This window comes from Trachinotus anak, unplaced genomic scaffold, assembly GCF_046630095.1.
Source record: "Trachinotus anak isolate AG129_WGS33_773 ecotype Australia unplaced genomic scaffold, CSIRO_AGI_Tana_v1 ptg000014l, whole genome shotgun sequence".
Lineage (NCBI taxonomy): Eukaryota > Metazoa > Chordata > Actinopteri > Carangiformes > Carangidae > Trachinotus > Trachinotus anak.
In genome coordinates, this window is record NW_027273865.1 from 762,501 (window position 1) to 775,372 (window position 12,872).

Below are 12,872 nucleotides of genomic sequence, written 5' to 3' on the forward strand. Positions count from 1 at the left end.
GATACTGTTACACATCAAGTTTTTGGGGAAAGCAGTCACATATCCAAAAGTATTTCAGTAAGTAATTAACTGGAGAAAAGCAAGTTCTCACATTTCTGTTCAGATACATTCACGTTCCCTTCAGGACGAGTCTGTTAATAATGAGTTTGATGATCCTCTGGTTTTCCATCCAGCAGCATCATCATCCATCCATCATGTTCAGTGTCCATATTTTTGGTGAACGTGGTAAATATTCTACCTGCTAAACATCGGGTGTTAAAGGATTAGAATTTATTATTGTATGTTTTTCTCATCATAAATAAATATAATGAAAGACCAAATCCAACAACAAGTTAGTCCACGTCTCAGAACTTTCTGACTTCTCTACTCTGTCTGAGGCGTTTCGCTCCGAGCTCACTGGTTCCTACTGAAGACATGAATCTTTAAAAATGGGTCATGATGAATACTTAAGTTTCATTTTTTATAGTCTTTGGACAACAATGGAGCTATATAGGACAGAGAAATAAAATGCATTTGTTAGTAAGCGATATTCATTGTTGGTTTTAATCTTTTCATGGGATCTGTTGATAAGAAAACAAAACTATAACTGCCCTTCTGACCATGTTGGTTTTTAGCCTAAAGCTGTGACTAAGTGCAGCCTCACACAGCTGTATCATGAGCATGGCTGTAGACTCATAGTCTTGTTTGAATATAAGTGAATGTTGTTGCTGTGTCTCTTTCGCTACAGGAGGACCTGAGGGGAACCTGTCAGAGGATCGCTGAGGCAGTGCTCGGCAGAGATGACGACTGGCAGATGGGAAAGACCAAAATCTTCCTCAAGGTACTCTGACTGATCATTTTACATATTTGATGATTTTGTCGGATGAAGTTGTGGTCATGAAATCAGGATTTACACAGCAGAGCTACAGTTTGGAAAAGGCTCGGAGGCGACTGCTGGTTAAAATGTTGTCTTAATGGGTTGTGTTCTAGTGACTATTTCGTACTTGTTCCTTTGTCTAAGAACAGGTGTGTAGGTGCACCTAATAAAGCAGCCAAAGCAGTTAAAGTAGTGTTTTATATAATTCTAATTGTTTCCATGAGCATTCAGCACATTATACAACAGACGACCTTGTTCAGCCTGCTCACTGACAGCTGACTGGGAATGAACCAGTTCATCCCAGTATGAGAGGCTCTTTTGTGATTGTTTCCAGTTCACATGTCTGCTGATGGGAAAGACTGTGTGCTGTGGTTTCCCACAGGGTGTGTGTGTGTGTGTGTTAGATAGAAAATGCCCCAAGTTTAGGTGTGTACATGTTCATGAGTGTGCACGTGTCTGTGTGTTTTTCTAATCTATAAAACTTCAGTTTGTATGTATGTATGTGTCCTCACACATATGCAGTGTTTTTTGTATTTTTTCTGCAGTGTGTGTGTTTTGGTTTCCCGCCATCTGAGGGCAGATGTTGTCCTGAGGTTGGAAGTCACTGGTGGAGGCACATCCGTTAGCTGGTTGCCATGGTGACACTGTCATCTCGCTCTCCTGAGATTAAATGAAAACATTAGCTGTTGATGACTGAGGCTCAGCAGTTTGTTTTCACAGCGTGTGACTATTGTACAGCTCCCCTTTCTAACGGAGCATTTACTCACCAAACAGGAGGCATAGTAGATGCACGGACAGGCAGTATTTTACACCAACCTGTGTTTACATGTTGTACATAAGCTCTGAAACTGTAATTAGTGTTTTAGTTTAGTTCTACTTTGAAATTAATTTGAAGATAAAGCAAAAGTGTTGTTTTGGCCTCCAGTAGGCTGAGAACAAACAGTTTATATCTCACTTTCTGCAGCTGTTGCTCAGTCATGAGTTTAAAGTTTAAAACAGGATTTTGGGTTTATCTTGGTGCAGTATATCTCTGTCTCCCCTTGTTTCCTGTCTTTGCACTGCCAGCCTTAAAGCATCATCAGAAATGCCAAAAAAACAAAAAAAACAATTTCAAACACCATATGTGCAACAAAATCAGGTGGTGATGAGTCCTCAGAAGTCATGAGTTAAACTGCACATGTGGTTATGTCGAAAATCTAGTTGAGGTCAGTCTACCTGCTGCTCACCTGGTCTAACAGAGGGTTAAGGTCATGGAGGAGCAGATTTCTACGACTCAACTTGTTTTGTTAATTTCTTAAAGTTCAAATTTTTCACCTTGTATGTAAACTGATGTGGTCCATTACAGCTGCAGGTGAATCAGGTATTAACTCCTCACTCTCCAGAGGCTTAAGTCAGGGGGAAAAAAGTTGTAAATGTATTCTAAATCAAAATTCTGCTGCAATTGTAATGTAAATGAAAATATAAAAGAATACTGATTCTGCAGTAGGCTGTGGAGAGACAGCGTTATTATATTAGAGGCAAAATGTTGCACAGATTGGCACAGTAACTGGTGAAAACCTTTACTGTGGTATTTCTGCATTTTTTCCTCAGCAGAGCAACTGAATGTGAAAATCAGAAATCTGAAAGCTGCAATCAGTTTCTTTGATCACAGTCTTCTGAGAGGTCCAGTGTCCTTATGTAGCAGCCACAACTGCTGAGTCCAGCTTTCGCCTGCAAATGAGGATTTGGGTTTGGGAGAAACATTTGAATTTTTGACTCCTTCACCTCCTGCGTGCACAACTGTCCCACCATCGACTGCACCTGAAATGTCACATGGACGAACAAAGGTGGATCTGAATTTGGAGAATTTGGAGATAGGAGGTGTTTCTCTGTCACAGCCCGCTTTGTGTTTTAAATTAATTAGTCAGTTTATTTTCACACAGATCCCTTGGCTCTTCTGGTTTTACGGCTCTGCTCTGTCAGGCCTCACAGCTCAGCTGGACAGGAAGCAGGGCAGGAAGTAGAAAGTGTGGGGGTGTGAAGGCAGGGCAGTACCCACACTTCCCTGACAGGACGTGGTCGGATCAGCCAGAGGGCAAATGGACAGATCACAGGGGGAAGAGATGGAAGGAGTTTTAGGTGTTGTAGTGGAGAAAATGCTGTAAGTGTAGCTCTGTGTTTGTGTGTCCTGACTTCGGAATGACACACAAGTGACCAGGTTTTCAACACTTGAGTCCAGCCTGAAAATCTCAGCAACTATTGGCAGGATTGCCATGAAATTTTGTACAAATATTGATATTTTCCAGAGGGTGAAATCTAATGACTTTGGTGATCCACTCACTTTTCCTCCACGAAGAAAAGCCATGAGGTTTACTTTTGTGGTTTTGGGTAAAATGTCTGGAAAATGAGTGGATGGTGAGTCATTGGTTCAGACAGCCATGTCCTCCTGGGATAAACTGTAATAACACTGGTGATCCCTTAACTTTTTCTCTGGCACCATCTTCAGTTAAAAATGTCAGCTTGTCCAATACTTTGGTTTATGTGTGATTGTCACATTCCAATCCACCAGCTGTACTTTGTGTTTAGTGCTAATTACAGAATGTAAGTGTGTTAAATGCTAAAGCTAAGGTGGTGAACCTTACACCTTCTACACATCAGCATATTAGCATAGCCGCTGTGAGCATGTTAGTGTGCTAACATTAGCATTTAGCCCAAGCGCTTGGTGTTGGGCTGAGTACAGCCTCACACAGCTGCTGTCAGTTGTCCACTTGTGCCACAGCGGTAGATAGTTTTACACACAGCTCTTTAAATGTTTCTTCCTTTCATAGAAGCCACTTCCAGTTGTATCTAATCAGGCAGCTCTCTGTTATCTTTAATCATTTGTCTAATTGACAGACAAAACAGGAGCAGAAGCTCGAGCAGAAGCTCAAGGTGTTCCACTTAGTCCTCCTCTAGAGGGCTGGAGCATTTCTGCTGTGTTGTGTGGATATGCAGCGTTTTTTCTGGGAAGTGAAGTCATTATGCTTTTACTGGTTTTACTGCTTCCTTATTGGCGGCTGAACTTGTGAACAAGTATGACCTGCACATATCAGCCAGCCAATAAAAAGTGATTGAGAGTTTTTAAACTGTTCACCTGTTTTTCATGACAACACAATGTGTCCGATTGAGACAATCACACAGTGTCTCTAAAACAAGCCATAGGAGAGTTCTCTGAGCTGCTGCCTCTATCGCTGAGATCTGGTTAGGTTTAATACAGCTACAACTACTAAGTTAAGGTTTTGGGGAGAAATGTGGTTATTAGAATCTCAAACTAATGAAGCAGAGCGGCAGAAAATGCATTTTGTGTTTGTTATTTGTTAGTTCTCTCTCCTGCTGTGTAGGATCACCATGACATGCTGCTGGAGATCGAGAGAGACAAAGCCATCACTGACAAGGTCATCCTCATCCAGAAGGTGGTTCGAGGTTTCAAGGACAGGTAGAGCTCAGTCTCTGTATACTTTGATAAAACTGGTAAAGAGGTTGACCCAGTGTCTTTGCAAATTTGTTCATGTGCCATTCTCTAACCCGTGATCAAATTTTAAATGAATCTTAATAGAACAATGAAATGGTGATAAAGTGTAAAAAAAATAAATAAATAAACATTCAGTAAAAATTAATTTTTCATCTCCTGCCATCAGATCTAACTTCCTGAAGATGAGGAAGTCGGCTGTGTTGATCCAGAAGACATGGAGAGGGTATCACTGCAGGAAGAACTATGGAGCTGTGAGGAGCATCTCTGTGCTTCAAACCTACATCACACACAGGCAGCAAACACATTAAATCAAGAGTAACATATGTGTACTCAGGTCTCATGACTGTGATCTATGATGTGGCTCAGTCCAGCTCAGTTAGAGTCATTCATTAGTACCAGAAAAGGTTGATGAGAAATCTTTCTCCCTCTCCTCTTACCATGTCTTTCCTCCTCTGTGTCCTGTCAGATGCGAGCAGGCTTCTCTCGCCTGCAGGCTCTGGTTCGCTCCAGGAAGCTGTGTGCCTCGTATCATGTGGCCCGCCAGCGGATCACATGCTTCCAGGGCCGCTGTCGGGGCTTCCTGGTGCGCCGGGCCTTCAGACACCGGCTGTGGGCCGTCATCACCATCCAAGCCTACACCAGAGGCATGATCGCTCGCCGGCTGTACAAGAGGCTGAAGGGAGAGGTAGAAACACAGCAGAGCAACACCACCAAATACTGCACTAACGCACAATTTTGAAGTGCTTGTAATTCAGTACTTTCATTTTCTGCTACTTTATAAAACTAAATACTGTACTTTTATTTCACTACATTTATTTGACAGATATAGTCACTTCATAGATGAAGGTTTCACATTTAAAACATGTTAACAGTGTATGAAATACACTGAATTGTGACAGATTGAGCCTCATTACAGGCTTAAGAAGTTAAAATGAGCTCAGCCTTGATCACCTACAAAATTAAAATGCTTCTTTTGCATGTTTACACAGCAAAAATATAATATTCTGCTGCATAACGAATACTTTTACTTTTTACAATTTAACTACAGTTTACGGATTATATTTTTATACTTGAGTAAGATTTTTACTTGAGTATTTTTATATTGGTCTGTTTGTATATTTGTACCCCAACCACTGCACAAATATATTGTGAATGTTTTATTTGAAACCACAAGTTTGAGTACAAGTATACAGAATTTAAATATTCAGGTTTTATACTTTAGCCTTTTTTTATGGTGGGCTCCTTTCTGTCTCCCTTCAGTACCGCAGGAGGCTGGAGGCAGAGAAGATGCGCCTGGCTGAAGAGGCCAAACTGAGGAACCAGATGTCTGCAAAGAGAGCGAAGGCTGAGGCTGAACGCAAACACCAGGTGGGAGTTCAACAAGGAATTGTTACATTTAAGAGGATCAGATCAAAACCTGTCAACAGCCAAACCACTGACCAGTCAGATACCTGGAAAAACTGAGTCATCATTTCTACGGGAGCCCGACGGGAACAAAAGAGTTTACAATTAAGTGATGAATAATAAAGAACAACAGACATTTGTATGGATGAGTGGAATCGTTTTGCTGTTTGATGTTTTCCATGTGTCCTCTGGTTTTAAATCAGAGCTTCTAACAAACAGAGGAGAGTTTATCACAGTCAATAACTACATAATAACTGTCATAGCTTCTTCATCACTGCAGCTCAGAATAACATGAGCAGACTCTGTGACCAGAACTGGAAATAAAAACTAAACCTCTGATGTCTTTGATTAGAACAATGATCCACACACTGTTAAATATGTGGCATTATTAAAAAGGAACATTTCAGTCAGATTGACCTCATCAGACATGAACTACTCCTCTGTACTGCAGAAACAGTATGACATTACTATAACTTTTTAAAAATCTGCATCACAGAAATGTTGATAATAGTTTGTTCATCATCAGACAAAAAATTGAAAATACTCAGTAAGAACCGTAATAATAATGTATGCACCTATTTACAGTAGGCCTATATCCTTAGTCTGACTTTAGATTTATTTAATTAGAAATAATTTTAGTACAAAAAAAGTACAAAATAAATTAGTACAGGTTTCCCAGGACAATAAATGTTAGGTTCAGTTAAGCTGGATAATGAAAAGTTATCCTGGGTATGTTGATCTTGTGTCATATTACAGGCCTCAGGTGGCCCAAGTGTAGAGCCCTGTTTGTGAACACATCAAATGGTCATTATTATTATTATTATTATTATCACACTGTTGATGAAAACCAATGTGATACTTTTATTTTGTAGGAGCGTCTGGCCCAGCTGGCCAAAGAGGATGCCGAGCGGGAGAAGAAGGAGAAGGAGGAAGCTCGGAGGAAGAAGGAGATGGTGGAGCAGATGGAGAAGGCCCGCTTGGAGCCCGTCAATGACTCCGACATGGTGGACAAGATGTTCGGCTTCCTGGGGACGACAAGCTCTTTCCCAGGGCAGGAGGGACAAGCTCCCGCCGGCTTTGAGGTGAGTAAAAGATCAAAGTAATTATTTTCTCTTGGATGTTAGAGCCACAAAATTCATCAAACAAATCATATAATCAGCGTTATAGCACAATTAATTATAGCACAATTTTAAAAAATCTTACAATTATTTTATGTCCTTTAAGTTCAAATATTTTATTTTTTTGTATAATATATTGTGTATCTTGTCTGTACTTAATTCAGCATAGTATAAGAAAATGTGCGACCTTTAGAAACCTGCAGATACTTTGAAGGGAAATGAGCAGGATGTATGCATGATGTCCTGTAGGTGTGAAAAAAGAAATGTCAGTTATAAGAAAAAAGTGTGATTGTATGGCATGTAAACAGTTTTACAGAGTATAAAATGAAGTATTGCATTAACAGCACCATGACAGTGCATTATTTTGCCATTGATGCCTGAAGACATCAGAGAATTTCATCACTTAGAGAAGAGTCTGATTTGAAAATATTAAACGTCAAAGTTTCCGTCTGGAGGTTTTCACCTGACGGCAGTGACCTGGAGCCCTGTCTCTTTGCAGGACCTGGAGCGGACCCATCAGGAGCTGGAGGAGGAGGATCTGGATGAGGCTCTTCCTCTGCCTGAGGATGATGAAGAGGAGGATTTATCTGAGTACAAGTTCGCTAAGTTTGCCGCCACCTACTTCCAGGGCACCACAACGTACACCTATGTCCGACGACCTCTCAAACAACCTCTGCTCTTCCACGACGATGAGGGAGACCAGCTGGTACGTGACCTTTGACATCTCAGCCCTCAACAGTGTAGTTTTATAAAGCTGTCCATGCTCCTGAATGATTTCCCCTGGTAAACATGATGAATAAATACGTCTTCATGTTCCGGCCCAGGCTGCTCTGGCAGTGTGGATCACAGTGCTGAGGTTCATGGGAGATCTACCGGAGCCCAAGTATCACACGGCCATCAGCGACGGAAGCGAGAAGATCCCTGTCATGACCAAAATCTACGAGACGCTGGGAAAGAAGACCTACAAGAGAGAGCTGCAGGCTATGCAGGGGGAGGGGGAGGTGAGGAAGAGGAGAGGTGGGATGGGAGGAAGAGCAGGGATGGGTGAGATAAGATTTATGTAGTTTGTGTTGTACTGCTGCTGTTAGTTATCTCCTAATTCATCAGCCCTATCTCCTCCATTAATGACAAACAGCTCTTTAAATTGTTTCCTTCTGGGAACAAGCTATGATAAGTGGAATCAGACTGACAGGGGTGACCCCATAGCAGAGTGGTTAGGGTGCATACCACATGAGCCCAGATGCTCTTAGCAGGTGAGTTGCCGGTTTGAGTCCCAGCTGGCCCGACTCTTTCTAGTTGTAATGTAGTATGCAGGATTATTATTTTGTAAGTTCAGGTGCAGTTTCCTTTTAACTTAGATGCAATTTGCTCCACAGGTAGAATTTTCCCTAAAATTTCTCCTGTAATTATTTCTTTAAGGAGAGGAAAAAATATCCCCCCAAAACTGAACAAGAAATTCTTACTACAGGGATCATGAGACATCCCTGATAATGATGATGATGATTTTAAAATCCAGTTTAATCTAATCCTTTTGTGTAGGGTAATCTGCTCTGAACAGGTCATGCTAAATGTTAAATTAAGTGAGCAGTTTTTCTGATGACCCTGAGGACTTTGCGGAACATTTCGACCAGTTCTGTGCCTTTGTTTTGTCCTGAACTTCATTCTGAGCATTACAGCTGTTATGTATCACGTGTGCTGCTATCAGGAGAATCTCTGATTGGTCGATGAACAGTTTCTTGTCTTGTTCTGCCTCCAGACACCTCACCCCGACAGCCATAAGAAGAACAGCGTCCGACACAAACTGGTGTCCCTCACCCTGAAGAAGAAATCCAAGATCACCGAAGAGGTGAGAGACAGAGAGAGATAAAGGACCTGAGCCCCTTTAAAAAACCTCTCTGATAGTTTCATCCCTAGGTGGCATGTTGCAGAGCTAGAAAAGTTACACTGTGATGCTTCATAGGTCACCAAGCGCCTTAACGATGGTGAGTATGGTCTCCATGGCAACAGCATGCTGGAGGACCGGCCGACATCCAACCTGGAGAAACTTCACTTCATCATTGGCAACGGGATCCTGAGACCAGCACTGAGGTACAGACAGGCAGACAGGCAGACAGGCAGGCAGGCAGACAGACAGGCAGGCAGACAGACAGGCAGACAGACAGGCAGACAGACAGACAGACAGACAGGCAGACAGACAGGCAGACAGACAGGCAGACAGGCAGACAGGCAGGCAGACAGACAGACAGACAGGCAGACAGACAGACAGGCAGACAGACAGGCAGGCAGACAGGCAGACAGACAGGCAGGCAGGCAGGCAGGCAGACAGACAGACAGACAGACAGGCAGACAGGCAGACAGACAGACAGACAGGCAGACAGACAGACAGGCAGGCAGACAGACAGACAGGCAGACAGGCAGGCAGGCAGACAGACAGACAGGCAGGCAGACAGACAGGCAGACAGGCAGACAGACAGGCAGGCAGGCAGGCAGACAGGCAGACAGACAGACAGGCAGGCAGGCAGACAGACAGACAGGCAGACAGGCAGGCAGGCAGACAGACAGACAGGCAGGCAGACAGACAGGCAGACAGACAGGCAGACAGACAGACAGGCAGACAGACAGGCAGACAGGCAGACAGGCAGACAGACAGACAGGCAGACAGACAGACAGGCAGACAGGCAGACAGACAGACAGACAGACAGGCAGACAGACAGACAGGCAGGCAGACAGGCAGACAGACAGGCAGGCAGACAGACAGGCAGATAGACAGGCAGGCAGGCAGGCAGATAGACAGGCAGGCAGGCAGGCAGGCAGACAGACAGGCAGACAGACAGACAGACAGGCAGGCAGACAGGCAGACAGACAGACAGGCAGGCAGGCAGACAGACAGACAGACAGACAGGCAGGCAGGCAGACAGACAGACAGACAGACAGACAGGCAGGCAGACAGGCAGACAGACAGACAGGCAGACAGGCAGACAGGCAGACAGGCAGACAGACAGACATAGATACATCTATAGACATAAAAATAAACAGGCCCTTATCATATTTCTTTGGACTTAATCTCTTAAACTGAAGAGAGAGCTCAGGAGCTCTTAGTTTGGTAAAGATCGGCCTGTTTGGGTCCTAGATAGCAGCGGCACAGAGTCAAGGAGAACACACACGCTCTGACAGATGTTTTGAGTTTGTAATCACCTTTTCTGCATCTTCTTTTTCTGAACTTGTCAGTGTGATATGAGATGCCACTTTTTGCCTCCTCTACCAGCTCTACCTCTATCAGCAGACTTTCCTTCCTGCTCCAGTTCAGTTTTCATTTTGACCAGTATTCCTATCTATATATTTTGTGTTATTTGCTACTGGAGCTATTCAATTCATCTCAAGAGATGTTGGGGTTAAATAAAGCTTAAATAAATAAATGAAAAATCTGAATACTTCTCAGAAGTTTGATAACTATGGCTCCAAAAACCTCCAACATGTGTTAACCGTAGTTCAGCTCAGTAGTACTGATGATCCAGGATAATGCTGCGTTAGTCTGTATATCTGTCCAATGTGTGTGCGTGTGCGTGTGTGTGATTTAGGGATGAGATCTACTGTCAGATCTGTAAGCAGCTGAGTCAGAACCCGTCTAAGAGTTCTCACGCTCGCGGCTGGATCCTCATCTCTCTGTGTGTCGGCTGCTTCGCTCCGTCAGACAAGTTCGTCAAGGTCAGGACATTCAGCATGTTTAGATTTTTATGATTTTTTTTTTAATACACGAGGGAAGAAGCTAGAGTCTAAAATTACATATACGTCATTTAAGATAATAAAACATGTTCACGTAAAATTGGCTGAGATCACAACAGTATATATATTTCCACAGCTGGTTTGCTTGTTTCTGAAGTGACCCTCTACATTTACAGATACAACAGTCTGAATTCCAAAAAGTTTTTTTTTTCTTTTTTTTTTTTTCTGAGAAAGCTGATGTTTACGTTTGTGTTCAACCTGATCCTACAGTACGTATCATGTACAGTATCTGTCCCATTTTCTGACAGATACTGTACGTGATATGGTATTTTGTATTTTGTTGTTTACTTTTTTATGTTAAACCCACTTTATTTTGGGGTCTTGTTGTTTCATTTTTGTTTACATTTTTTTTTTTACTAACAGTACCTGAGGAACTTCATCAACAGTGGCCCGCCAGGTTACGCTCCGTACTGTGAAGAGAGACTGAGACGAACATTTGTTAATGGGACGAGAACACAACCTCCGTCCTGGCTGGAGCTTCAGGTGCAAACACACATGCACAATTAGAATGACAATTGGTCAATTTTTAAACACACACACAAACACACACACTCACACAATGACAATTGGTCAATATTGTAAGACTGTTTGTATGAAATTAGCAATGTGCAACATTTTCAGCCCTCTAAGGTATTAGACAAATCTGCACACACACAAAGAGACAAAACATCTAGAACAGGATTTTCTTTTTTAACTTAATGAGAAATAAATGACAATGCTGTTTGAGAAGTCAAATAAAGTAAAAGTTCCTACTGTAAGTCAGACTGTAGTATGAACTAACTGCAGCATCACTGTAGTTCTTGGTCTGAGGAACAGTTAATGTGATAAAGCAGTGATCTGCTCAGAGGTCACTGATGTCGTATCTAAGACTGAGGTTGTGAAGTGATTAAAAAACAAAAAGAAGCACCTTAATATTAATTCACAGGCTTTTCAGTCGGAAATTAAATCAAACAAAGCTCTGAAACCTCCAGGCCACCAAGTCGAAGAAACCAATCATGCTGCCAGTGACGTTCATGGACGGCACGACCAAAACGTTGCTCACCGACTCTGCAACCACAGCCACGGAGCTCTGCAGCGCCCTGTCTGACAAAGTCAACCTGCGAGACCGCTTCGGGTTCTCGCTCTATATCGCATTGTTTGACAAGGTGGGCACACATATACACAACACACACACATACACACACACACAAGTACCATCCTTGGTAGCGCCCAGCCCCTAAGCTTAAAGTCCCCCTGCAGTGTTTTATTGATTATTATGTCACTTGGCTGTGGAAAGTTTAATGTCAGTTTAACATGTTTGTGCACCAGCAGGACTTTGTGACATCAACTTGAAACCTCCAACAAACACACACAGAGGAAGGCCTTTTCAGTGAAGTCTGAGACATTGTGTGTCCAGCAGTTAAAATGTATTCATTTAAGTACATTTAAGTTATTTGACTTTTTAAATATCAGTTAAAAATTGTTATTTAAACAAGTATTTTATGTGTTTTAAAACATGTCTGAAGTGGATCTTTAACATAAATATATTTCTGCCTTTAACCAAAAACTAACACTTGATAATCAAACAGCCTGAAGAGGTGAGGACCGGACGAAATATCTGCACTTTCCCAAAGTGTCCTCAGTTTGTGAAGTTGTAAAACTGAAACTCGTCCTTGACAATGACATTAGTAATAAAATCTAACTAAATTTTTCAAAACCCGATTTAAAAATATATAAATATTTGACGCTAGTGTGGGAAACTAACTTCAACAGTCATTGCTTGTGGGTGCACAAGTAGCAGTAAATGCATCTTTCCCTCCTGCAGGTCTCCTCTTTAGGCAGTGGGAACGACCACGTGATGGACGCCGTGTCCCAGTGTGAGCAGTACGCGAAGGAGCAGGGAGCCCAGGAGAGGAACGCCCCCTGGAGGCTCTTCTTCAGGAAGGAGATCTTCACGCCATGGCACTGCCCCGCTGATGACCTGGTCGCCACCAACCTCATCTACCAACAAACTGTCAGGGGCGTCAAGTTTGGAGAATACCGCTGTGACAGGGTGACTGCATTTTTCTCTGTTTCTTTCTTTATTTTAAAGGAATACTTTGACATTCTGGGAATTTATATGAGGATATTGACACTGGTGTCGTGTCTGGACACCAAGTATGAAACTGGAGCCAGCAGCCACTTAGCTTGGCTTAACACAAAGACCTTCAGCACAGGAGACAACAACATACCACATGGATTT

The 12,872-nt window shown here is 42.6% G+C and overlaps 1 protein-coding gene across 2 annotated transcripts in view; it reads left to right on the forward strand.

Moving 5' to 3' along the window:
* Positions 1 to 12,872, forward strand: part of myo7aa (myosin VIIAa) — a 49,240-nt gene that overhangs the window by 19,562 nt on the left and 16,806 nt on the right. For both annotated transcript variants that reach the window (XM_071496312.1, XM_071496311.1), the window contains 14 exons: positions 728 to 820; positions 4,216 to 4,310; positions 4,513 to 4,597; positions 4,813 to 5,031; positions 5,607 to 5,714; positions 6,623 to 6,832; positions 7,368 to 7,574; positions 7,693 to 7,869; positions 8,625 to 8,714; positions 8,829 to 8,956; positions 10,447 to 10,573; positions 11,015 to 11,134; positions 11,623 to 11,796; positions 12,456 to 12,683. In XM_071496312.1, coding sequence (XP_071352413.1) covers positions 728 to 820; positions 4,216 to 4,310; positions 4,513 to 4,597; positions 4,813 to 5,031; positions 5,607 to 5,714; positions 6,623 to 6,832; positions 7,368 to 7,574; positions 7,693 to 7,869; positions 8,625 to 8,714; positions 8,829 to 8,956; positions 10,447 to 10,573; positions 11,015 to 11,134; positions 11,623 to 11,796; positions 12,456 to 12,683 — 2,061 coding nt within the window. The remainder of the gene's footprint in view (positions 1 to 727; positions 821 to 4,215; positions 4,311 to 4,512; positions 4,598 to 4,812; positions 5,032 to 5,606; positions 5,715 to 6,622; positions 6,833 to 7,367; positions 7,575 to 7,692; positions 7,870 to 8,624; positions 8,715 to 8,828; positions 8,957 to 10,446; positions 10,574 to 11,014; positions 11,135 to 11,622; positions 11,797 to 12,455; positions 12,684 to 12,872) is intronic.